The following is a 26,784-nucleotide window of genomic DNA, read 5'->3' as shown; positions in this document are numbered from 1 at the left end:
CCTCTAGTTTTCTTTCATGTCCCCTGTAAAGTTTCTCATCTCATGCCACCACCTACCTACAGGCTCCAAGTGGTACCCACTGCTGTGAATGACAAAAAGCAATCCATCCCTGCACCTGTCATGACAAAACTCCTTATCTTATCTCCCCAGCAAAAGAGTTCAATCAAACCCATCATTAAAAATAAATTAATTATGCTTTATACCTCCCCAGAGATTGCTGAGCTAAATGAGCCAGCTAAGTGTTTGGAAAGGAAAAACAAAACTCTCAGCCGATTCATCCCATCTTTCATCCATCTCAAACCATCCCACTTGTCTGGGTTAGTCCTTCTATATTCTTATTGCTGGAGCTGGAACCAGCACTGGCCAGGAAAAATGGCCAAGAATGGAAGAACAGATGAATGGATGAAGAAGATGTGGCACATATATACAACGGAATACTACTCAGCCATAAAAAAGAAAGAAAAAATGCCATTTGCAGCAACATGGATGCAACTAGAGATTGTCATACTATGTGAAGTAAGTCAGAAAGAGAAAGGCAAATACCATATGATAACAAGCATATGTGGAATCTAAAATATGACACAAAATGAACCTATTTATGATAGAGAAACAGACTCACATATACAGAGAACAGACTTGTGGTTGCCGAGGGGGTTGGGGGAGGGATGGAGTGGGAGGGTGGGGGTAGCAGATGTAAGCTATTATATACAGGATGGATAAACAACAGGGTCCTACTGTATAGCACAGGGAACTAACTATATTCAATATCCTATGACAAACCATAGTGGAAAAGAATATTTTTTAAAATGTACACATACGTATAACTGAATCACTTTGCTGCACAGCAGAAATTCACACAACATTGTAAATCAACTATAGTTCAATTTTTTAAAATGTAAAAAAAACAAAATGGCAGCAGATGCCAGGGCTTAGGCGGCTGGGGGATGACACAAACATTCCTGCAAATATGTCCACGTGATAGTATTGTGTGACCAGCTTTTCTGTGGGCTAGGACACTCTACCACAAGTCAGAGGAAGCAGAGATCCAAAGGAGACTACAGAGGGAGGTGTCTGCAGAGTGAAAGACCCCCTGCTACTTATTCAGTGACACCTACCACATACATAGGCCCCTGCCCTGCCCCACACCTCAGTCTGCCCCCGGGGTGATTTTTTTCTCCCTAAGCATATGCTCAAAGGAGTGGTGTGAATGGGGCACTTACATTTTGTCACCAGACTTCCTCTCTCAACCAAACATAATGATAATCTGTGAACTGATTAATCCATTTGTCTCCATGGAGTTAAAAAAAAAAGTCTTCTTTCCAGTTTTCCAGAAGGTCTCAAGACCACCAGTCCAGGTCAGATACCCTTCTTCCATCCCACTTCAGGATCCCTGGGCTATGATAAAGGGAAGATGAAGATTCTCCTAGGAATAAGGCAGCTTGGGAGGCAGGTTACTTCAGGAGGCTGAGAGAAGCTTTTCTAATAATACTTTTACACGGTGCTTCCAAAATGCCCAAGTTGTTCTGCAACACATTAGGGTCCAGTTTTTAGTTCAAGCAGTTAATAAATGACTGAGAAAACATGTATGACTTTGACCTTTACATTAACTTAATGAGGTAAGTGGGAAGAGTATTATCACCATTATGAGGCTCAGAGAAGTGTAGTTACTTTGCCCAAAGCTTGGGAGCAGCAGGAAAACCTAGAACTGGATCTTCAGGTCTCGAAGGAAACACGGCTTCTAATTCCTCCTGTGCCACTGACATGAGGTTTGATCCCCATGAGATATGAATCTCATGTCCCTTGTGAATTTTTCATCTGAAACACACAAACTGGGCCCAACCATCAGTGTGGCCCTAGAGGCGGCCCCAAAAGCCGGGCTGGACGCGTAGGGCCTGCGCTTCTAGGAGCTCCGCCCCGCCGGGGGCGCGAGACCTCTGCCTCAGAGACCCTGCCCGAAAAGGCTGGCTACGCACGGGACTTTCTGATCTAGGGCAGGGTCCGGCCGCACCATCCCTGGCAGGTCGAATCCCAGGGATCTCCGTCGGACCACGGCTGCGCTGGATTCGAGACGCCAAAGGAACTCCAAGGGTCTCCAGCCCGCATTAAACCCGGAGCTGCCCTCTTCTCGTCGGCATCTCTGGCGCTCACATACGCCAACAGCTGGATGTGCCCGCCGGGCCACTGTTACCCCGAGTTTGTGATCCCTGAAAGTGGGAAACAGAAGTCGGAAGCGACAGCCCGCGACCGCCTGGAGACACCGCGCCCGCGCGCCCACTGCTCGGGCTGGTGAGCTCCGGCTGCGCCTGCGCGCCGGGCCTGCGCAATGGGCGGGGAGGCGGACGGGTGGGGCCAGGTGGGCGGGGCGAGTACCCCACGGCAGCTGGTGCTTGGAAACCCTAGGGCATGGAGACTGTTCTAAGCCACCAGATCCCGGAGGCGGAAGCTGCTGGGCACCCTCCTTCACTAACGGCATCTGCCAAAGCTTCGGTTCTGCGGATTCTGTCGGTGGGGACGAACCGGTTCTTGGCTCACCTGTGGGCAGGATTTGAGGGGCGGGACCGGGAAATGTGGGAGCAATAGTGTCACTGCTCCAGGTGTGGCCCATCTGTGACGTCATGGAAGTACGTAAATGAGATACCGATGTAGACGTCGCGGATCCCTTGCGCTCTTGCCAGAGGCCTGTGTGACATCACTGTGTCACCGGGAGGATGCCCTGACGTCACAGTGCCATAATGTTCTGGAAGGTGGGATGGGACGCCTTTGAGCCGGTTCTACGGACGCCAAGGTTCCAGGGGAGGGGGTGGGGATGATATCACAGGTCCCACGTTCTTGCAGATGAGGTGCCGTCCGGGAGCCCTAGACCATCTTACTGCGTTTCTCCCTCCCCCCAGGACCCTATACTAGCCCTGAATCCCGAGACAAGGAAGTAAGCGGGGGAAAATGGCCCTTCGTGCGCCCCAAACCCCTAGCTACATTCCGGAAGGACGGGGTAGAACCTGAACTCTTCCTCTAGGAAGAAGCCCCTGCGGGCTCTTCTTTCCCCCAGGGCGCTCCTGTTCTACTCCCAGAGCGAGCGCTAGGAAGCTCCAGGCTGCGCCGAGGGTCTCTCGCGCCTTCTACCCGCCTATTAGAGAAGTCCAGCCGGGTAGCTGCCCCACCTCCTGCGCTACAGACGAATCGCAGGCCTAGCAACTTTGGGAAGGGCCTCAGCCGGACTCTCATCTCCTTTCCTCTCGAAAACCGGCCTGAGCCACGCTGGGCATGTGAGGCCAAAGGAAACTTAATGTCTGAAAACGGGGGTTGCGGGGTGGTTCAGAATCTTCCAGAGGTGTAGCAGGAAAAAATTGGCCACTTATATAGAGTGGACAGGCAATAAAACACACCCAGCATTTCTGACCATCTCGTTGCCTTTTCATGCGACCCACAGACTAGGATCAGGGAATTGTAGCCTGCGTGGGGTCTGGTGGTCCGCGACCCAGGCTTGCCCTTCCATTTGCAGTCGCTGTGACTGCAGTCTATGAAATCACTGCCATGAGGATAGACTGCAGCCAGCTACGCTGCTAAGTGGTTTCTGCATCCACCAAGATGATAGAGGCATTGAGAACAGGCTGGAGGTCTCTGGGCAGCACCCTGTCTCACTCCCACCCCATCCCCCAAACTTCTGCGCTTAGGAATTCATTCTTCCAAGGACGCACAATCGGTACTGAAAGTCTCTCCGTGGCAGGGCCTGGGGACGGAGGGGCGGGGATTCATGGTATCAGAGGTGGGTGGGCCAGAAAGGAAAACCCTCCTTGGCAAACCTCCCCATTTCACAGTCCTTACTAAGTCCTTGAGTTGGGGCAGAGGTTCTTTGTGTCCTGGGGAGGTGGGAGGTGGTGCAATGTGAGGGACACAGGGCAGCAGCAGTCAATCCCTGAGAGAAATGGACTCCCTCAAAGAGTAAAGGAACCGAGTGAGGCACTCTCTCAGGTCCTCAGAGGTGATCAAAGCTCTCGGTAGTGGAGTGTGTGTGTGTGTGTGTGTGTGTGTGTGTGTGTGTGTTTGTGTGTGTACCCACGCCCTGTCCTCATCTCGGAACAATCACTTAACCGGGCGAGTAAAGGAACAGATGTGGCTTCTCCCCTGGGGTGCTAACACAAGTCGCGGCGAAGCGCGACATACCACAGCCTGCGCTGCCTGGGCCCAAGCCGTCGAAGCCCAAAACCCACTGACTAACCCTCCCTCCAGATGCCCAGAGGTCACAGTTCTCTGGGATACGGGCTCCGCTCTCTCCTGGGGCGAGTCCTTTTGGACCCGAGGAGTAAGAAGTCTTGGGCTCTTGCTTGACTAGCGGAGATCCCATAGGCCGGTCCAGAACCGGCAGCGCCCCGCCCCTCGCTCTCAGTGGGTCCTGGGACCGGTCAAGAAGGTTTGGAGGGCAAGACCAGATGCAGACAGGACCTGCGGCGGAAGTTACTCGGGGTTGCGGGCAGGACACAGCGAGGTGCCCCGATTCCTGGGCCGCCCCTCCAGGCCTGTCCAGCAGGGGGCAGCGTGGCTCCGAATGCTGAGGGCAGGACTCGTCCACGCCGTCCCGGCCAAGGCCACAGAGATAAGTTGGGTTCCCGCACCGCCGAGTTCAAGCCCGCCGAGAGCGGGGAGGCATTCCCAGAGGAGGTGAGGATGGCGCAGCGAAAGGCTAGAGCGTTTTAACTCCTGCAACCCCGGCACACTTTTTCAGACCGAGGATTGGTGGTCCCTGTTGCAGGTAAGCTCGGCCCAGCTGTCTCCGCGGTCGCTGAGCGCCGGACACAGAAGCCCGAGAGGCTGCGCTCGGCTCGGGAAGGGCCGCGGGCGCCACCGCCTGAGCCGCCGCGCGGTCAGGATGCTGAAGCTGGGGGAGCCCCGCCCCGCCCCAAGCTGGAGAGCCCCCTGCTGCCTGGCCTCTAATTGTGGGAAAACTAGGCGCCCCAGGGAAGGTTCAACTTGTGGAGGGCGGACTCAGATTTCTCCTCCGAAACTCCCCGGGCCTCCCAGGGCGCCCGCCCCCGCCATTCCTGACAAGGCTTTAAAACGGCAGGAATCTTTGCGGGCGTGGAGCCGGGATCCGGGCAGGGGACAGGCCCCAGCCAGAGAATTGTGTCGGGGGCTCCTAACAGAGGGAGGGATGTAGCTTGGGGGCTTTGGGGAGGCAGCGGTGATTATGTATTTGTAGCCGCGTATGGGGGCCCGGGGGACGGTACTGGCGTGAGGCAGTCCGTGAGGGCGCTTCCTTCCCGCCCCAGTGCAGCAGCAAGAGACCAGGAGGGAGGCTTTTCGTTGGGGAGGTGGGTGACGTTCTCTTCCCTTGGTGGACCCTAAGCGACCCCGACACCCGGAGATGTTGGGATTTCTCACGGCCGATGTATTGGCCGCAGGCTCGGCTTCTTTGTAAACTCGGAGCCCTTCGGAGATGAGGACTGGGGATACTGAGACCCTAAGGCCAAAGTGGAGGAGAAAAGTAAGAAAATATATGCGGGCGGGGTCCGCGGTTGCCCAGCACCGGGAGAGAGGAGCGCTGCTCCACCCATCCCAAACCGCTGACGCTAATTAGGGGAAAGTTGCTGAAGTGGGACAGGTCGGCTTGGGCAGCGAAACCCCGCTCCTCTCAAAGAAAGGAGCCGCCCAGTTTCCTACATTTGGGAGGGAAATTACCCATCCTTCAATGCCTGTAAAATAACCGTTTATTTAATATTTTTAAAAACTCCAGTGATAAATGTCCGTTACCGATGGTCAGCATAAAGTGCCAATCGCAATACATCGTCCTGCTCCTAGCCTTCTGCTCGCTCGCGGTGATGGGGCAGCGGAGCCGGGGAGCCGGAGGCCGGGCCCCCTCCAGCCCCAGGGCCCGAGGCCCTCGCCCCGCCGTCGGAGTCCGGGAGCCCACGACCCGCTGCGCGGCAGGAGCTGGGAGGGGCGCTCCCCGGCCCCGCGATCCTGGGGCCCGGCGGCTGAAGCAGATACAGGGATTACACTTTTGCAGGCTCCCAGGGGTGGGGTTGGAGGCGGGAGGAGGGGTTGGAGGCTGCGAGAGAGCACAGAACTTCTTTTCCTCTCCCCTCTCTCTCCGCAGTCAGAGTTACAAGCTTATATGTTCAAAGAAAAAAAAATAAAGAATAAAGAAAACGTATAAAATAACAATAGAAAAAGTAATACTTCTGGGAGAGGCGCCGCTGCGGCTCCGCGAAGCTTTCGTTCTTTTTTTTTAATGCAGTTTCCCTTCCGCCACGTGAGTACCTCCTTTTGGCCAAGAGTTTAGCCGCGTCCTGGGGGAGCCGCCCGGGCGGCCGGGGTCACGGCCCGGGGCGGGGCTCTGGAGTTCCGCGTGCGCCCGGGCCCCGGGGGACGCGTTTGGGATGGGGGAAGGTCCCGGGAGGCCCTCCCGCTGCCCGCCAGAGTCGCCTTCGGCTTCTGGTCCCTCTGGAAGAGGGGGCGGCGTGACCCAGGGTCCGGGTGCCCCGGAGGCTCTGTTTAGCATTTGATCTTGGAGGTTTTGAGCTCCTTCACCTGTGAGTGTAGCGTCTTGTGGACAGCGAGAGTCCTGGACTGGCAGAATCCTTTCCCGCACTCTTGACACTTGAAAGGCTTCTCTTTGGAGTGAATATATCTGAGGGCAAAAACAGACCGAGAATTAATCCTTGCAAAATGACACAATGTTATAAATATTATAAATAGTTATCCAAGATCCCCTCCCACTGCAATGAGGAGCTTGCCCTCAGAAGAAAGGAGGTTTGGGAGTACCTAGTGTGGAGCAGGGCAGTGCCGAGTTTGGGGATGGAGTAGGGAGGTGAAGGAGACACCTCCGTCTGAGCCGTGCACAGATCCAGCTAGGCCGACCCCTGCCTTCCTAACCAGGGCTCAGCATGGCCTCCTTATAAGGCCTGAGTCAACACCGAAGGTGAGTGAAGGGACCTCGGTGGGAATATTAGCTGGAGCTGTGCTGTCCCAAACAGTAATCACGAGCCACATGTGGTTATTAAAATTCAAATCAGGTGAAGCTGAAAAGTTAGCTTCTCAGCTACACTAAGTTGCCCATTTCGAGCGCTTGATTGTCATTTGTGCCACGTATCACTTTTCATCATCGCAGAAACGTCTACTGCACAGCGCTGCAGATGGAGGAAGCTGTGCACGCCTGTCTGGAGCCTGGGTCCTATTCCTCGCATGTTCTCTCCACCCATGCTCCAGGAACCCATCCCTGAGCTTTGTTGGTTTCCTTCCCGATCTGGGGGAATCCCAGAAACTTAGGAGGCTTGGACTTGGTAGGGGGTCGGTCTCCTGAAACTCGGCATTAGGGAGGAGGCTGGTGGGACAGAAGCAGACAGCCAGCTCTCTTCTGGGCCACCCGCAGTACCGCACCTGTGGTCTCGTAGGTGGTCTTGCCTCCGGAAGGCTTTGTGGCAGATGTCGCAGGTGTAGGGCCGCTCGTCCGTGTGCGTCCGCTCATGGATGAGAAGGTTGTAGGACTTAGTGAAGTGGCGGCCACAGAATTTGCAGACGAACTCCTTCTTGGTTTTGGAAGGCAGGCGTCCCCTCGTGGGCTTCTTTTCTGGGGACAGCTTGGTCACATCCAGGAGGGCGCCCAGCCCACCGGCGGGGGACCCGGGACCCTCTCCCCGGCCAAGCTTGGACGGATCTTCTTGCGTGGCCGCCAAGGCCAGGTTGGCAAAATCAAAGCGCGGCTTGGTCTTGAGCGCCGCGGGGCCACTGCCTCCAGCGGTGATCTCAGGCTTGGGCTGGATGACGTGAGGGAACCAGGGGAAGGCGGGCAGCTGGAAGCGCGCGTCCACCAGGCTGGACACGGCGCCGGGCACTTTGGAGAAAGAGGACCGCGGCAAATGCATCGCGGGGTAGCCCAGCGTCCACTGGTGCAGGTGCACGGCATGCAGCGCACTGAAACCATACAGATTGGGCAGGTGGTCCGAGGGCACTGTGGGCAGGCCATTCACTGCCTGAAGAAAGGAGTAGTTGGTGAGCTGCAGAGATGGGTGGATGGGCACCGGTGCTGGCAAGGTTTTGCTGCCCATGGCCGTAGTTGCAGTATGTTCTCAATCTCGATCTGCAAGGAAAAGAAGAGGGGAGGGGAGAGGAACAGACAAGTTCAAGGTAAGTGCCCTCCTTCTGAGTTCCAGCCCAGCCACACCTTCTCTGTCCCCCAGAGCCAGAGCTGGGAACCTAAGACCCCACCCATGGAGCTCACTGCCCTCACCGAGAAGACAGGAACCCTCAAAATTGCAGGACTCCTTCCCAATGGCCTCCAGCAGAGACACACAACTTGATACAGAAACCAAACTAAATCCTATGCAATGCGACCAACTTAAAATGAGTCCACAGTGTACATGACACTGAGAAAGGCATAAGCACAGGGAAACTGTCCTGTAAAGACTTACATCCAGGCAAGCCTGAGTCAACAGAGAATTACACTCTCCTGTAAAGATAACAGAAACTTGGAAGCACACTTACACATTCACGTGCAGATGAACAAATACAGACATGCACGCTGACAGATAAACACAGACTCACACATTCTGAGCAGAGTTGACAACAAGGTGCAAAGATAAACTGCGACAAGCAGTACTGTGCTACTAAACAAAACGCAGGGAGGAGCGCTCGCACACACACGGGATCGCCCCGCACCTACAAAGAGCTCCACAGACAGCACACGTACAAACGCCCACGAATCTGCACATCTCCCAGCTCCTGTGCATTAAGCTGTACTAGCTGACCATCAACTTGGCTTCTAGAAGCCATGTCATGTTTCTCCTTACAACTCTCAACGTTGACCTCAAATTTGCTTTTCTGTATCGCTATTAACGAGCCCTTTTGACACCACCCTCTCTGCAGCTCCTTGCGGACTGACTCCCTTCCGCAGCCCTTGGGGATCACCTTTGTTTCAGCAAGGACGCTAACAGCCACATTTATTTACTCACTCAAACATCTGCAGTCATGTACAAGGGGGCTGCAGTGCCCTCCCTACCCCACAGGAAAGGGGGGCAGGGTCTTGGGGCTCTCGGGCTGTTTGTGCGTGTGGTGAGCACCCCCTCCCCAGCAGATGGGTTTGCCTATGAGTAAGAGCATTGAGGCTGGGCCTCAGCTGCTGTGGCCTACGCACCCTCCAAATGCAAGGCCAGGGAGCTTGAGCAAAGCCAAAGGGGAGTCATGCTGATGTGACAAGCAGTCTCCTGGCCTTCTTGAGTCTTGGTCAGGGTCCCTAGCCTCCGTGGACAGGTCTAGACTCGGCAGACAGACCTTTTAGGTCTGTGCCTCCCAGACACTCCTAACTCGGGTCTGTCCAGTGGAGGCAACAACAGGGAGAAAAAAAGGTGGAATTACACAGAAGACCCTGGGACGCTCAAGTGCCGAACTCCAGCTCAAGAAGTCACTGGGGAGCAGGTGCTTGGGACCCGCTTCTCCTTGCCTGTCTCAATCCCCTGCCGCCCCCTTCTCCCTTTACTCCTCATTTCCCCTCTCCTCTTCCTCAGATCTTTCCAACCTGCAGCAGGTCCGCATCCCTGGTCTTCCCAGGCCCCTGCTCTGTTCCCTCCTTCACAGCACACACTGACACCACCCAGACAGCTTCTGAAGCCTTGCTTACCCTCAGCCCAGGCCCCTCAGGCTCAGGCTGCCTTTCACTACAAGGAAGCTTTTAATGTGAGGGCAGTGCCGTGCTGTTCCCAGGAGAATTGAGGACAATATTGACCTAGAAGCCCTTCCCCCCTCGAAGCTGTTGGGGAAAGTCACTCTCGGTGTGGTGGGCCCTAAGGAAAGAAGCTCTGCTGGGGGTGGAGGGAGCAAAACACCGAGGGCCAGCAGAGATGTCCTCGCGCAGGTTGAATCGAATGAAAACCAAGTCGGACCGCAGCAATTTATTTGGCCTGGAGCTCAGGGAGGCACAAATCTGGGTGGGAGTGCGGAGTGAGGACCCCGGCGGCGGAGCCCTGGCCTCCGCAGCAGTGTTCTCCATTGCGTCGATCACGGGTCGCGCCAGGGACAACCCGAGACCCTCCTACAGCGTTGAGACACGGCGAAGCAAAATACGAATTGGGCCAGAGAGAAAGCTGGAGCCTGTTTGGGTTGGGAAGGGGGAGGGGGGAGAAGGGAGACGACTCGCCGACTTCAAAGGTCTGCGCAGAGTCAGGCGAGGGGAGCGCTCTTTGATTTGCCGTCACCTCTCCTTCCCCTCCCTGCGCTGGAAATCAGATCCTTATCTCTGGCTCCCCGGGGCCCGCAGGGCGCCGCCCGGGCCTCCACTTGCTCCCCTAGTGCTCGGCCTACCCCCGGCGATGGCGACAGAGCGCTGGGCTGCACCCGAGCCCGGACCGGCTCCGTGCAGGGTCGGGGATCCCACCAATCCTTCGCGTACTAACCTGGCCTCTCCTCGCCCACCCCCAGGAGCAGAGCCCTTGGGCTCGGTAAGGGGAGCGGGCGCCTGCAGCCGACACTGCTCTTGGGAGCCAACGTTAACGGGCTATCTGCCCAATCTCGCTTCCCCCGACACTCAATTTCTTTTTCTCAGGGGCGCAGTCAGTTTATTTTCTGCCACATTCCGAGGGCAGGGTTCCCCAGGCCCTCGTCAGCGATTTTCCCGGGGACGAAATTCGTTCGAAACGTGGCTCTCTACACTAGTAGTCCCAAGAATGGGCCGAATTCACTATTCGGTTTCAGGCAGTCAGCTAAGAGAAAAACAGTCTCACACTCCCCTGTCCCGCCAGAGAGGATGAGCAAACGCCCGGCCCCGCTGGCTCCCGTTGCCCTGACACCGGAACCCCAGCGTGAAGGCTTTAGATCTTTAAAACGAGAGAAAACACCTCTCCCCAGGCCCGAGGCCAGGCATCCACTCGGCAAGGAGCTAGGACCTCGGGACCTTGGAGGTGCGGGTAAGGGTGCTGACCACGCGCATCAAACGCCATTCGCGCTTCCCAGCCCGGATCCCCGCGCTGTGCAGACACTGTTTCCCTCGTGCGACAGAGCGCCAGTCCCGGGTCTGCAGCCAACCCTATGCTGGGCATTAATGAAGTGTGCAGAGTCTATTAAAGTAGTTTATTCGGGGCTAATTGAGCGTGAGCGAGTTAACTGCTTGCATTAATGAGGACAGAGCGAGCTCCATGAGCTTGCGCCTGGAGGAGTCTAGCATCAGCCCCAGAAAATCATCCTTGACACAGAATCCCCATCACGTGTGGTGACCGGCGTCCGGACCCCTGGCGAAAGGACTGACCAGCACGGGACACTTCTGTTTAATTCTCGCAACGAACGAGATCGAACGAACCCTTCGGCTACGCGGCCATCACCCCTGCATTTAAACGCCTGCTGCATCCTCAGCGATCTGCTCCCCAGTCTTATTGAAATCGCAATTACTTCTTGGAACCTCGGATAGAACATCTACCCACTGGTCGCCCTCCATCCGTTCCCCCCGCCCCCCGCGTCCTTGCCAGCCCCTCTCTTCTTTAGGAGGCCATGAACCTGAGAGATTAACTAGCCTTGCACGTGGTTTCTGTTCCCAAGAGCCAGCGCGCAGCTCTTAACCCGGGTGAAATTTACCAAATTGTGGCAACAAAGAAACCCTCAGCAGCTACACTATACTCCAAGAGCCTACCCCGCTACTGGCCGAGATGCTGAAAAACGACTGGATGTGGGTTTTCATTCCTCTCATCAGAGAAATTTTGGGGGAGAAATTAGTTCAGCAGGCAGTCCGTCACATCTTTCCCTCTCTTCTCCGGCTCCCACCTTCTCTCCTGAAGGGAGACAGGCACGGGAGCAAACGAATCCTTCCCTTCCAAGCCCGAAACTGAGGACACCCGCGGCTCCACAGTGTTTCCGCTACTGCGGCGTGCGGGTCTCTGATTGGGAAGTAGTGTTCGCGCCCCCTGCGTGCTCCCCTGCACCGGGACAGTCGCGGGTTACGCTCCAGGCCTTGACCACACAGAGCAATCATCGGATAGAGAACACCCCGAAAGCAGAGCGCAAGTGCGAGGCGGCGTCAGGCACGCGGCCCTGCGCTCCCGGGTCGGGCCGGCCTCATACCTGAGCGCAACTCGGCAAAAGACAAACGCTCACGAAAGCGCGACCCGGCGGGGGCATGCACCTGTCCCTGGCGCGGGCGCCTGCGGCTGTAGCCATCCATCCGCTCCCTCTTCCTTCTTCGTCAGCTAAGGTAGGTCAGGTCGGGCTCGGCGCGCGTCTCGGGAGAGTCTGTGCCCGCTTTAGTTGCTTCGGTTTCTTAGAGGGGGGGCCACAGGCTGACTTCCGAAGTCCGCGAGCACCTCGCCTGGGATTCCGCGAAGCCCGGCCGCGCTGGGGGCAGTAGTGGGGACCCGCCCCCTCATTTCCCCGGGGTCAGAGGCCGAGGACCTCTCACGCGAAGCCCCTGAGCCAGCACCCACAACCGCCCAGGACTGCAGCTGCTCTCTCGCTTTCACAATGGTCCTGCAGCCTTCGCTTGGCGAGAGGAGCTTCTTTCTGGGACATAGAGAGAGAGGAGACACCCGCCGATCGGTGACAGGGGACCCGGGAGTCCTGCCCGCATTCCCCTCGCCGAGCCCGGGCGCCCAGGGCTGCAGTTACCTTATTCCGCTGCGGTCCCGGCGCTGCGCGCGTCTCTGGGGCTCCCGTTGCGGGGGACCCGGGAAGCCAGAAGCGCTAGATTCCACAGCGTCCTGGCCCCTCTCCGGCTGCGGGGACTCCGAGCGCCCGACACGCGGGAGCGCTCAGCGGCCCCGGAGTCCTGTCCGCCCAGGGATGGTGAACTTCTCTCGGGGCTCCTACGTTGGGTCTGAAGCCGGTGCGGCTGAGAACGTACTGGGGAGAGACCGAGCTCCGACTCACTCACCCCTTAGCACCGAGCCGCCTACTTATTTTAATCCACCACCCTCCCTCCTCCCTCCCTCCCCCCTCCTCCTCCCCCCTCCCCTTGCCTCAGGATTCCTCCCCTCCCTCCCCTGCCCCCTAACCATCCTGCCCTGCGCATGCGCACTGAGAGAGAAAGTTTTGCTGACCCGGGCAGCCGACTGTGGCACAGGCGCTCGCTTGACCCCGGCCTCCCGGGAGCTGCGTCCCCTGTTCTTCAGTCCTGTGCGACCCTTTCTGCGTTGTTAGGCCCACGAGATCCCCCCAGGCGCGCTAAAGGAAAAACAACCTCTAGCTGATGAAACCGGGCTGAAACCGCGCATTTCGCAGTCCCCTGCCTCGGAGCCTAGGACACAGCCTGTGCAAGGTCGGGGTAGGCGGGGGCGGTGCGTCGGGATCCTGGCGCCTTTGTTTGGGCTCCAGCGCACCTCGGCCCCTGCTGACTAGCCTCTTCTCCCAGAATCCCTTCTGGCGTGGAGCATCTCCTGGACATCCGAGAGTGCTCAGCGCCAGAGCGGTAACCCAGACCCCAATGCCTATGGGTGACCCCAAACCCTGTGTTACGGAGTTCGCTAGAAAGATTAGAGGCGGAGGATGGGGCAAGGAGTCAAGAAAGTTATTTCCCAAGGACCCCAAACCTTCCGGGATTCACACCCTCTAATCATGTATTCATTTAGTTTAGGAGGATGGATGAGAGTGTGGAGGATGAGCTGCACAGGCACGCGATTCACGCTGAAAAGTTCTTCAGCTCCAGGACCTTTGAGTCCAAGGGATTGGTTCAGGTGGAGTTTGTGATCTAAGTGAGGGTCAGGGTTCTGGCTGCAAGAAATTCTGTCTTCACTGCTTATGCTTTAAGAAGGAGAGTACTTGTACCTTCTTCACTGCCTGGCTCTAAGAGCTGACCTCCAGCTGACCCCAGCCCAGATCCCTCCCCGCCATCTCTCTGGAACAGCCAGCCCTGGGTCCGGAGGAGGGGCTGGTTTCTGGGGCTTGGGTGAGTCCAGATTCACACCCCTACACTCGTGGGGTTTGCCCCAAGACTGCTGCTGAATGACCCCTCTGAGGTCTGCAGACTGGATCCTGGCCTCAGTGGGTCTCTAGCATATTGGTATTGTGTGTCTGGAAGAAGCTGCCACTCTGTCCAGATTCAGTCTGCAAGTCTGAGCTGACTTTCTTTTTTTTTTTTAAGACTCTTGGTTCCCTGACCTAGGAAAACGGTAGCGGAAATGTCCCCCAAAAAGGAATAATTGGAGGACACCCTGGTCTTACCCCCAGGCCTTTAGAACAGAACCTGGCCTCCAGCCCCTAGGTAACTTTGTCTTGGGCAGGGAGGAGGAAAAAGGGATGCAGTCTTTGCCCCAGGGGACTGCATTCACCCCCTGCAGGTTAGTGCTAGAGTAAGGGACCCATGTAAGTTTGTCTGTGCAGCTGGAATCCTAGCAACTTCCAGCATGGAGCGACATTCTGGCCCTTGGGGGGCCCCCTGGGAGGCCCCTTGGGAACAGAAGGAGCTGAGATCACTCCCTCCCCTGAGATTCCAAGGCAGCAAGTGCCAAGAGCAAGGAAGGCTGGGAGGGCAAGTCCAGCAGGGCATTCCTGGACGGTACCGGCTTCCACCTCGGGCCAGGGAATCGGTGTGCACAAGGCTCAGGCTCTCCTAGGAGACCAAGCTTGGCACCTTTTATTACCAGCAGTGAAAGAATCCACAGAGGCCTCTGCAGTGGGCCATCTGGCTGTCCAGACCACTTAGGAAATGGCCCCTAGGAAGAGGACATTCAGGTGGGATGGAGCCTCCTGGGGTGTACCTCTCTTGCTCAGAACGCCACCCAGTGCAACTGTGCTTCCTCCATCTTTCACTTGCCTTTTTCTCCTGAATCAGGGCCCCTGGCCAACCTGCCTCAAAGACTTCTAGAAAATCTCCAGGTAGTAGGATCCCTAAAGAGCTCTTGGAGAAAGTTTTTAGGGATCCTAAAGAAAGGGCCATGCAACCCGCTTGTTTAATGCTGCTTTTGCCAGGTTATCTGGAAAACTGACCCCACTCAGGTCAAATCCTGTAACTTAGCTGGTGTGGGGCAAGACGGGGCTGCCCAGCATCTCAGGTTTTGCCTCTCCAGCTGCTTCCTAGGACAGGACAAGGCGCGAGAGAGGTGCAGGACACTGGCACTGCCCAGCCTCAGATCTGTTTCAGACACCTGGCTTCAACGCCATTCTTTCTAGGTCTTGGCCAATGAACACCCCCAGAAAGCTGGAATAATGAAATTCAAGATTTGCTAGCTGCCGCTGAGTCCTCCAAGTCAATCTGAGCACCCAAGGGGATGACCCCCAAACCCTGGCCTCAGTCTCCAGTGGAGACCAACCAGATCCTAGTTCCCTCTGGACCCACCGCAGGAAGAAACCCTGGAAGCTAAGAACCCCTCGGCTTCTCTATGCAACGGGAACAAAGGGGGCTCCCCCCGCCCCATTTAAGACAAATTGATCCCACTAAGCTAGGTCTAGGTCGCCACGCTGCGCCTGGACTGCAGCTTGGATAGACTGAGCAGAGCAGGACTCAGGACACGTAAGGGCTACCGAGTTACTTTACGGCGAAGCCAAATTCGTTTAAAACTTGCAAGGACATCATGGTTCAAACATGGTCAACGGCCTCACTATAGGGTACCCAACCACCCTATGGCCCCAGAGCTCAGTGAAGGTGGAGAAATTCCTGTCTGGACACCCATGCCATTCCTGGGCGTCCCGCACACTCCGCCCCCGTGTCTGCAAGCTTTGCTCGCTTAGAGCCCGCGGGCACCAGCGGGGGACCAGACCCCGCGCAAACCCCGCCGCTGGTCCTTCTGGTTCGCGCACCCACCGCCCGCCCGGCGCAACCGCGGGCGCCCGAGTCTGGGACGGAGCAGTCTCGGGGAAATGGTCCCACAGTAGCGACCAGGCCTCCAGGTCCGGGTTACTCCCCGCCAGTGCCGCTGGGGTCCAGCAGGAAGCGATACCCAAGGCAGCCCGTGGCGCCGGGTCGTGGACCGCCCTGAGCCCAGTCCCGCAGAGAGCCCCCGCCCGCCCTCCGCCGCCTTTCCTGGGCACGATGGGGTGGTGACAGCCTCTGCTGGTCTCCCCACCCCATCCCCAGACCCTCTCCGGACCCCTGCTCACTCGGAAGGAACAGTGCCCCAGCCTGCCTTCGGAGTGAAAATTGAGCAGCTTCCAGAAAATTAACTAGAACGTGGCTTACTTTGCTTTGGGGGGTTTTGGATAAAAAAATGAACCCCACCTCTCCTCACTTCCCAACCACACAAAAGTGACCTCATTTTTTTTAGAAAATGAAATTTACTTAGTACTAGGTGAGCTTTTGCTTCCAACGCAAGCTTTCCTGTAACTACTTTGTGGACAATTGGGGGTCTGCTCATTTGACCCCCCTTTAAGCATGTACAGAGCTTTCAAATAACCGGGAGATTTAGGTATCCCTCTGTAATCATTTAGATGATGGATTGTAATGGCTCAATAGTTCCTCTGGAACCATTACGATCAATCAGGTCAAAATCCAGCTTTGGGGAAAAGTTTTTAAGCACGGGAGGTAGGCAACACGACATCCACACACATTGCGCAGATAACAGGCTCTGATAAGGTACAAGCAACGCCAGGGTCTTAGGAGAATAGATCACAGGTGAACCCAAGAGCCGGTGTTTATTGTGACAGCGACAGGCAAGTTACAGTATCAAAACTGAAAGGGAAACTGAACTGTTTTTCCAGGCAGTTCCCGTTTCCTAAGTGCTTTATGAGCACATAAGTATCTTGTAACTTTCTGTCACCTTAATAAACAAAACAATTCCTGCATGCATGTATCTAGCCTTGGTTTATGAGATGTGTGAAGCACGAATATCATGTGGAATTGCATAAGCTCCGGGCATACTAGCACCGGCAAAACGGAAAGAAAATCACGTCTTAAATTGTGAAGATAAAATGTAAAATGTGCGCAGAAATTGTGGGGAGTTTTTACTTTTTGTACAACTATGAGTTGTCAAAATTATTTTCGACGGATCTACGTTCTAAGATTACTGAATTTTCCTTTTATTCAAAGGTGGAAATAAATGTATTAGAAACGACGCAGTGTCTAATCAAACTGTGGATGATGAAAAAAAAAAGTTATTTTAACTGAATCGCGTATAGTCAGGGGGAAGCCCTGCGGACAGAATTACCTTACTACACCCGCGGCGCTACGTCGTTGACGGGCTACACAGGCGGCGGTCGGCGCTGGAGGAATGAGCGTTGGAGGTAATTAATTTCCAGACACTGGAGGGTTATTATCTGCATAGCGATTTCCGGCGAGGGAACTCGGAGCAAGTCTGGCTGCGATGTTTTAACGACAGACTTGGGGACGCAATCCTAAAGAAAACGCGCCACCTGCTGGTGAGCAAGTGACATCTCCCGGTGCCCCTTCCTCGAAAAGTCTCACATCCAGTTGTCTCCGGGGAGGGTTGTTTTTTTTTTTTTTCCCTTTAAATGTTCTTTTCTGAGTCACGAAATTCGCCTTTACTCATGTAAAACTACACACTGCCCTTCCAAAGAACAAACACGGATTCTGTTTTCCCTGCTCCAGATTTGTGAGGGTAGTTTTGGTTTTGTTTTGTTTTGAAGAATCCGAAATCCTTGGCAACTTTCTACCACCATTAGTTTCTGGTCCTGGGAAAAAACAGTGAACCAGGACCTACTGCGAAAGTTTTCTGCATTCTCCGAGCTGGGTTAGCGCTACCTCCTAGGTAGCTCCTTGGAGATGAGGATGCTCTGGCTCTTGCGTCCACTTCCTCCCTCCCTCCCCAGCTTGGAGGAGCATCTGGACCCGGGCCCCTCCCAGGATTCCCAGTCGGGCTTTCTGAAGAACCAAAGGAATGGAGAGGGAGAGGCTGCTTCTTCGAATGGAGTCTCTGAAACACGCCATGCCTCCTCCTACCCTCACCTTCCTCCCAGGCAGGCCACTGGATTCCAGGTCCTTTGCTGCTCCCTTCCCTTCCTGGAATTCCCTAAAGGATATTTTAGCTGGACCCTCTCTACTCCTTGGCATCAAAGCTGCAACTTAAAAAAGAAAAAAAAAAGTTGCTTTAAATTTTATTGAGATGTAATTGACATTGGTTTGATACATTTATATATTGCAATATGATTACCACCGCCATAGTGCTAGCTAGCTCACACCTCTGTCATTTCACATGATTATAATTGCTTTTTTTGTGGTGAGAACAATCATCATCTAGTTTCTTAGCAACTTTGAAGTTTATAATACAGTATTGCTGAATATAATCACGATGCTGTGCATCCAGAACTTACCTACGAGTTGCAAGTTTGTGCCCTCACCATCTCCACAACTCCCCCAATCCCCCGCGCCCAGCCCCTGGTGACTACCATTCTACTTTCCGTTTTACAAGTTCAGCAAAGCTGGGTCTTTGATGCTCTCTCTTCCTTGTTATCAAAGCTCTGGCTTTTGGGATAGAGACCGGAAGGGAGAAGTCCTAAAAATATACCTGTTAACATGCTCTGTCTGTCTTTTGCAGACAGAAGAAAACAGGGTGTAGGAGATCCTTGGGGGCTTCGGCTGTGCTGTGCTGCTCTCACAGGCCTCTATCCAACTTCCTTACAAAACTCCTTGCAGGCACCCTGGGAAGTTTAGAGCTGCAATTGCACAATTTCTAATAAGGAAGAAAACAGAGGCTGAAATTGCTTTCCAAGACCAATTATTCCAAGACTCTTACAGCACTCTTTGCAGCAAAGGCTTGAGATCATGTGCAGAGGAAACAAGCTAGGGCCCAGGGAAAGACAGGCTCCCTGCCCGTGCTCCAGGCTGTCGGAGGAGGGCTCTGCTTCCTGCCACCCATCACTCTCTGCTCCAGCAAGAGGTAGGGTTTCCCAGTTCCTTATTCTGCGCTTGCAATGAGGAGTGGAAAAGGGAAGGGACCTGACTTAGACATTCCAAAGAACTACTAAGGCCACCAAAGCTCCCTATGTGATGTGAAGCCCTGGGGTGCCTCCCGCATGCATGAACAACGATACTGACTGGATGGAAGGGGATGGGGGCTTCTGCCTCTTTAGTGTTTATGATTGGGGTCTTCCTGCATTCAGACTGTCACACTGAAGAAGTCCTGGGTCCCCAAAGTGGTGGCCCAACCGGGAGAGAAGCAACCACCCGTGGAACTTGGAAGGCATCCAGATGCAGCTCTAAGAGTGGTGCCCATCCAGCAGATGTGACTGCAACCCAAGCACTGGCACTGAGGAGGTAGGTGTGAGGTGGGCGGAGAGATTGGAATTGAAGATGCTCCATAATATTTGCCCCTTGGGAAAATCCAGAATAACCAGCAAGCTAGGAGAGGACCAACCCCTCTGCTAGAAGAACCTTCGTTCCTGTGATTTCTGTGAAGTTCGGCTCAGGAGGAGGAGTGGTATTCGTGGATCTGAGCCATGTCATAGTATAGCTGAACATCTGCACAGAGCAGGAAACCACACTCCCTATTTCAGCCGCCATCAAGGGCCAGGTGCCCTTCCTCCCTGGTCTCAGCTGGCACTTAAAATGCGAGTCTCACCATAGCTCCCTTATTCCCAGGTGACTCCAGGCAAATCCATTTGCTGGTCATGTCTCCAATCCCCCACATGAGAACCTCTCCTCTGAAGAGAAAAGCATTTGCTGAAACACTCTGAGCAAATACAAAATTAAAAAAAGGGACATATATTAGCACAGGATTTTTCACTTCAAAATGACTAATGGTTGGGTCCTTTCGGTATATTTGGGTATTCGTTTGCGTATCACATGTCAACGATAAGGGAATGGAGAGAAAACTTAAAACTAGAGCATGATTATCAATGTCTTCCAGATAAAGAATTTCTGGAATCATGGCTTGGTTTGCCAAAAATTCTGTCTGTCACAAACATTTCAGGAGATTTATCTTAAAAAGGATAAGCCATGTAGGGTAGAGGGGCTTGTGCTTTCTTAATATTGTGAGAAGATAGCCAGGGGGAGCTGCAGAAGGCCACGGGGCCCATATGAATGGAAAAAGCTGGGTTCTCAATGCCCAGGGTCCTGCATGGGCAGCAAAGTGCAGGGGATCGTGGAGAACCTCAGGGCATTTCCATCTCAAGCCACTGGGTACAAAGGCCACCCACTGAGGAAAGGGAGGGCCCACAAACACCCCTCAGCTCAGCTTAAGAGCTGGTCCTCAGCTAATTCTTGCTGGAGTGGTAACTGACAGTTAGCAGGTCAATGGTTTAAGAAAGTGCTTTCCAAAATCCCAGCCACAGCATCACCCCAAGGGTTTTCACAATGCAGATTCCCAGGCCCTGTCCTCAGAGTTTCTGATTTAGGAGGTTGGCAGGGGGCCCTGAGAGTCTGCTTGTTTTAAAAGCTCCACAGATGATTCAGATGCCGGTGGTCTTTCGAGCCCATGCAGAGTGAGAGCTGTTGGTAAAGAATGATTCTGCCCCGTGGTATCTGGGTTTTGCTAAGGAGGATTCTGAGGATTGAAAATTTATCCAAAGTCAAAGAAAAGGCTCTTCATTAAAGCAGTTTATACCCTCGAGTAGGTGTTTCTTCTTTATCTTTTCCTTTTCTGTAAGAGAAGAGGTCTGGACTGGATAATCATCAAAAGCCTCTCAGTTCCAGAACTGTAGGATCCACCTTGTGCCATGGGACGATGAGTGACATGGGGGCGGGGCTTGGGTTTCCCTCCACCCACATCACGTAGGAGGCTGCCGGCAGAGGAAAAAAAGTCATTTCTGCAGAACTCCCTTGGGAATACAGAGGCCCTGGAGGGAACCAGCCAGCAAAGCTGCCCTCGGAAGTTAGGTCACACAGAGGCCACAGGGATGTGTAGGTTCAGGCACGTGGAAATTAGCTTCTGTGTTGGGAAGCTGATCACATTTGGGGTAAAGGGAGGCAACAGAGGCCTCTAACATCACCTGGTGGACCTCTCTTGTCTTTCAATCCATAGTTCATTATATGAGTGTTACTGGAAGCTTTGAGAAGGAGGAAGGTGCTAAATGGGCTACACGGTGAGACTGGGTTTGCCCACACACCCTGCGCATTCCGGATCTTTAATAGGTTGGCCGGGTGGTTATTCACGCAGAAGCAGTGTAGACAGCTGAACGGAAACCCCAGGATGGCTGATTATTCCCCCGTGTCACTGGGGTCATGACATTTGGTGCCGGCCAACAGGGAATTTTTTATGTTTTTATTTTGACAGCACTTTCCAATTTTGTTTTGGTAAAAACATGTCTATTTACATGCCTCTTAATAAACATGCCACTTTACATGTCTTACTAATTTTAAAAGCAGTGTAAAGGGTTCCAGCTGAGTACGATCAATTTTAGTCACCTATGGTGTACAGATGAGGGAACGTAAACGTCTCTTTGAAAGTGTCTATACTGATTTCCTTGCGTCAGGTGCACCCAGGGCCCCTGGCTTGATGGAAAGGACAGTGATTTCAATCACTAACACCCTCGGAGTGATTTAAGGAGCTGTTGTGTGACGCCTCCAGGAGAGCGGCATTATTCCTGTCACCCCTGTTTTATTAACAGAGACGTGAGGTCAGGGGCCTCCCTGTGGCTGGGCCGAGGCTCACGAGTGCAGTCCTGGAAGTGGAAATGGGCTGAAACCTCTGGGGAGGGCAGAGCCACACACAGTTCTTCCCAGGGTCCCCTCCTCTCCTGAGTGTGCGGGCCCTGCACTCCTGCGTGATCGGCCTGAATGGTCACACCAAACCCAAGAGGTCAGCAAGATGATGACCACTTTCTGTCTGAGCAGATTTGGCTTAGAAATATCACGTTACTTGTCCCAAAGTCACGTAGCTAGGTGAGTCTGGAGCCACGACTTAACCCCACGTGCATCTGATTCCAAAGCCCAAGTTCATAATGAAGGCAGCCTCCCTCGGCAGTACTCGAAGTGTGTCTGCTGGTGGCATCGGCCTCACCTGGAACTTGTTAGAAATGCAGAAGCTCAGGCCCTGCCTCAGACCTACTGACTTGGAAGCTGCAGACCCCATTCTGATCCCCAGGCCCAGGCTCTAGCTCTGCTCAGGGTCTTAGCCCTAAACATAGGATTTAATCTCAGCTTCTAGAATAGACATCTAGAAGCTGCTAGATGTACAAAATCAAAGGCCCACAGACTAAAGCCTAGAAAAACCGCATCACCCAACTCTAATGAGCCCCAGGGACCCACAAACTCTGCTTTGGCCCAAGAGTGAGCACTGTGGACTGGCCAGCAACCTGACCCTGGCCTTTCCTTTCTTCTCCTCTCCTGGCTCCAGAGGTGAGACTGACTGAGCAGAGAATCCACTGAGAAGAGTACGCAGGGCACAGCCGCTCCATAAGAAAGGGTAGGCTTCAGAGTCTGCTTTAGGAGGTGGGGGATGAGCGATGTAGAAGAGCCTAACGGTGTTTGGGGAGCAGTAGTACCTGCCTCCCTCCTCCTAGTAGAAGAGAAAATAAGAAGGGGCTCCTGGGATCTTCTCTGGTGAGGCACGAGCTTACACAGTGACGTACATATTAATCGGGATATTTGTACATTAATAGTGCATTGCTCTTGGGTCAGTCTGGCACAGGTAACATTTTTGAATTCAAAAGGCATCCGTGATAAGTGACTGACTGCATGTTAAAGTTATGTAAAGGGCTGACCGCTCACCAATCACCAAGTTCTTAAATATGCCTTCTTGTTTGATTATCCCAATCTCTGCCAAACTCAGTGTAGTTATTGTACCATCCTCATCAACACTCTGCCAACAAAAAGGAACCTGGTCTCAGCAAGTGTGCTTCATCTTCTCTTCAACTCCCCTCTTTGAAATCCAACACAGAGGACGCCGGAGTTGAGGCGCGGTGGCCCGGGGCCAGCTGCGCTGGGAGCATGCGCAGGGCCACATGCGGACGTCGGGCCGTGCTGGCGGTCTGGTCTCCCACTCCACGTGCTGTCTTCTTCCCCAGGAGCCCAGGGCTTTCACACTGGCCCTGTTCGACTTTCTCTCTTCTTCTGAGATTGGAGGGGTTGCAAGCATCACCACATCAAGGGAACTGTGCATTTTAAGAGCAGGGTCTGGAAAGAATCATGTTTAACCTACGGGATTGGCATAGAAATGGTAGAATTGCCTCTATTCCAAAAAGCACAGAGTATAAACTCTTGGAGGAACCTTAAACATATCATCTTTGACACCTCCATTTCACAGACGAGAAATCTGAACCTCCAAATACGATTTACCCGGTGACACAACTGCAACCCGGAGCTAGATTTCCTGACATCTGGAGGGGGGCTCCTTACACTTTGCTCCCTGCTCCCCCTTCTGTGAGTTAAGTCTTGAAAGGAGGGGGTCTTACGAGGGTCTCCCTTTGTCCTACGTCTTCAGAGGACAAAGCCCGTATGAGGGAATGATGTTCTGGGTAAGAGGCCCTCTACAAACCCCGCAGGCACACTGCGGTATAAAGATGCCCCCGTGGATGCCTGGGCCTGGGGTTTGGATGACTGCTGCTCATGATGTAGCAGCCTTATGAAAACATTAAATGTCATTACTTATTTCTTCATGTCCAAAATGTATACTTCAACATTTTCTCTCTGTAGACAAGTGTCACTTTTACTGCAATCTTCAGGCCAGATGTTCCTGGTATAAGTGGTAACAGCTGCCATGCTGGCAGACGTGTGGCTCCAGCTAAGTCACTTTCCAAAAGACCCCAAAGCTCTCTCTGCAAAAACACTGGCGTGACAGGAGAAACCCATACCTGGCCCTCCTGAGCTGCTCAGGAAAGCACAGTGGAGGCTGGCACCGGGACGTTTGGGCAGGCAGGATGCCAAACCGCCGCCGCACCTCCCTCCTCCTCGGGGATGAGCTGGAATCCCTGCGTGGGGAGAGCTGACTCTGCCTCCTTCCCTTCCGGCTTCCTTTCAAAGCAGCGTTTGTAGTGCCATCACCCATTATCCACGTCCTCGTTTGTCTCAGGACCAAGTCGTTTCCCCTGTTTTCTGTCACCCTCGCCATAGCCTTCTATGATCTTAAGTTGACATGCTATTGTTTTTGAACTTCGCTCAAGTTGCAGCCGCCTGGTAGCATTTATCTTCTCAGTTCCCTTGGGCCTTGGTGAATTCCTCAACAAGGTCCCATCTCGGCATCAGCGTTTCCAGAAAATACAGGCCCAATTTGCTTCCATCTTGAGCGAAGACTGGGGACTTGACTCAGCCAGAAAAATAACGCTTGCCTTTGCAATTTTTGGCTCTCGAGCTGAACAGCCTATTATCCAAGAATGTCATCCTGTTGGGTAAAGCTGAATTTATATGACAGGCACATACGTGGACAGGCACACAGACACTCTCCGGGCATCACACAAGGGAGCTAAGGGTGGCTGCAGCGTGAGGCTTCCTCCAAGAGGTGGCGAGCTCATTCAGAGTTCTGGCTCCTCCAGATGGGAGTGAGGCCAGCTCTGGGCAAGAGGAAATCATGTTGGTGTTGCTAGAATCCGGCGAGATGTGCACTCAAAGGATGGACGACCTCCTGGGCCTGAGCTTTCAGGAGGTCGGTGGTGGCAGAGTTCATTCGGTCCACGGTCTCCAGGAGTGGTCCAGCCACTGGCCCCCAGCCAGGATCCTGGGCCTAAGCCCTGTGAAGGAACAGCTCCCACCATAGAAAGAACTGGGCTTTGGGATCACACAGAACTGATTTCTAGTCCTGACCTTGCCTCTTACAAGTTATTTGTTCTGGGCAAAGCTGCTTAATCGCTTGACACATCATCTGTAAAAACAGGATGAACACCTGTTCTATGGGATTGCTGTGATGAATGAACCAATATTTGCAAAGCTCCTGGTACAAAGGGAATAACAATTGTTCTCTCCTTCTTCTGCTGGGACCAGATGATGATTTCATCACTTCTTGAGCTGAGATGTCTTTTAGGAGAATTCCCACCTCAAAAATCAGGACTGTTTCCAAGCCTGTGCCAGTTATTACACCACTTGTGCTCAGTTCCAGCCCACCTTTCCACGCTCTGCTCTGTGAAGCTGGGGCTGGGACCCTGTGAACTACATCTTCCCTCTCCCAGCTGTTCGATGCTGTGAATAGGTAGGGGCGGGGCGAGGGTGGGTACTGGAAGGCAGTTTGCTCACTGCTTTCAGTGTTGCTCTAGGGCTGCACCTCACTCAGCATCACGGGTGGTTCCGGTTTCCAGCTTCATCCAGCGCTCCCAACACCAGCCTCATCGGGCCCCGTGGAGTGCCCTCCCCTCAGATAGCTGAGCCCCTGCCCCATGGACTTCCTCTTCTGAGCTCCTGAGCCTTCCAGAAGCAGGAGGGAAGTGCTGCTTCCCCAGAGGGCTGAGCCCCAGCTCTACAGGGTCCGTCCTCCTGAGAACCCCAACCTTTGCCTTTGTATCCTCCCCCTTTCCCTTGGCGTCCCTGCGCTGCTCCCACTGTGCTTTCTTAGACACCCCTGCCCACTGAACCCATTTTCTCTATTAAATTCTCTCTGTTGAAATGCCTCACAGGATTTCTGTTTTCCCTGCAAGACTGATCGTTACAGGGACCCCATGTCCCAGTTTGCCTAGATTATCCTGATTTATACTAGTTTCCCTGCCATCTTGTCTTGTTTAGCATTTGTCCCAAACACAACTGTCTTGGTTTCCGTGAGATCACTGGAGACATAGTTGTCCCCTTTAACAGGCCACATGGCAAGGGCTTGAAGCACATGCACATATTAGGCTTCTAATGCAGATTTCTATTGTTTCTCTTTGATCTAGAGCTATATTTGTCATCTCTACTTTGGAACAGAGCATTCCCATTGACTTTAAAAAGGGGGCTTCCGGAACACAGCTTAGTATTGGAGCTACAAAAGCATTGCTCATGCTACCTGTATCTTGTAATTCTACGAATTAGCCCATGAGTGGCTGTCTCCATGCGCCCTTCCTAGCCCAATCTAGGGAAGTGACCTGTCCCACTTAAAAGGCTTTACATACAAAGACTTTATTTTGAAATTATTTTCACACCGTGGTCTCATTTCCTATGCAATCCTAAAATGACTGGAATCAGCGCTGTTTCTGAGTCTTTGATGAAGGTGTTCTCTTCGCTTGGAGTAACGTTCTCCTTCTTTTCAAACTCCTCATGGATCATCCTCTCTTCTGCTCAAGTATCACCATCTCCTTGAACCCTTCCCCCACAGCGGGTGTCTCTGCTCTCTTACAAACCCATTCCACGTAATTCTCTGACTCACTTTTGGCACTTGATCACTTCTTATTGGGCTTGGTATCTCTTACATCGGGATCTTATATTGCTATAACTTTAAATGCATCCTTAACATGTCAATTTGATCAAATGCTAAGTTCCTTGATAGAACTGCCTATACTTCATCTTTGAATCCCTCACAGCACAGATCAGTCTTTTTATTTCCACTCTAGTAACATGAAACTTCTTCTACCGAGTCCCTTTACATCCATCCCTCGCGCCTTCCAAACTCAGACATGTCACCGGATATTTCTGTTCACGTTTTCCTCTGCTTGGAGTTCTTGCCCCCTTCACCCAACTTATCCCTCCAGCCTCCTCCTGCAGAAGCTTCCTCTAACACTGCAGGCTGAGCTAAGTCCCCTCCTTCTCTACTACCATCGTGCTCTGTCCCAGCCCCTAGCGCTGCACCTACCACATTATACTGAAATCACTTCTTAGATGCCTGTCTCTTCTGATGGTCTTCTCTATAAGCTCCAAGGATAAATGATGTGTCTTGTGCACCTCTGTACTCACAGGACGTAACATAATGCCTGTCACATAGGAGGGACTTGATAAATGTGTGTTGACCTAAACTTAATACATTTTTGCTGAATGATTGAATGACATCGATGCAGCAAATCCGTGAGCTGCCATTTTTCTCCCCTGGACACATGTTTATCTCCTTCTTCCCCTGCCAAAACCCCAACGATTGCTTCACTGTGCTGTATAATCTTTCT

At 53.4% G+C, this 26,784-nt stretch overlaps 1 protein-coding gene and 1 long non-coding RNA gene across 4 annotated transcripts in view; both read right to left on the bottom strand.

Annotated features, from left to right (window-relative positions):
* LOC113624023 (uncharacterized) overlaps positions 1-2,293 on the bottom strand; it is a 343,123-nt gene extending 340,830 nt beyond the window's left edge. For all 3 annotated transcript variants that reach the window (XR_003434170.1, XR_003434172.1, XR_003434171.1), the window contains exon 1: positions 1,221-2,293. This is a non-coding gene — a long non-coding RNA (uncharacterized LOC113624023). The remainder of the gene's footprint in view (positions 1-1,220) is intronic.
* A 3,391-nt stretch (positions 2,294-5,684) lies between these two features.
* On the bottom strand, positions 5,685-12,799 carry OSR1 (odd-skipped related transcription factor 1). Its single transcript, XM_027113771.1, has 3 exons — positions 12,577-12,799; positions 7,375-8,074; positions 5,685-6,625 (listed from the first exon to the last, which is right to left on the bottom strand). The coding sequence occupies exons 2-3, from the start codon at positions 8,040-8,042 to the stop codon at positions 6,490-6,492; spliced, it is 804 nt and encodes a 267-aa protein (XP_026969572.1). The 5' UTR covers positions 8,043-8,074; positions 12,577-12,799; the 3' UTR covers positions 5,685-6,489.
* Positions 12,800-26,784: the final 13,985 nt, after the last annotated feature.

The sequence above is a fragment of the Aethalodelphis obliquidens genome, unplaced genomic scaffold (genome assembly GCF_003676395.1).
Source record: "Aethalodelphis obliquidens isolate GAN/ISIS:26980383/991018 unplaced genomic scaffold, ASM367639v1 scaffold12, whole genome shotgun sequence".
Taxonomy (NCBI): domain Eukaryota; kingdom Metazoa; phylum Chordata; class Mammalia; order Artiodactyla; family Delphinidae; genus Aethalodelphis; species Aethalodelphis obliquidens.
This window is presented reverse-complemented; position numbering and strand designations above follow the sequence as displayed.

Coding starts and splice junctions, on each gene's coding strand:
- OSR1 (XM_027113771.1), bottom strand. CDS start 8,042: ATGGGCAGCAAAACCTTGCCAGCACCGGTGCCCATCCACCCATCTCTG. Junction 6,626..7,374: donor GACCACCTACGAGACCACAG/GTGCGGTACTGC, acceptor TTTTGCCCTCAG/ATATATTCACTCCAAAGAGA.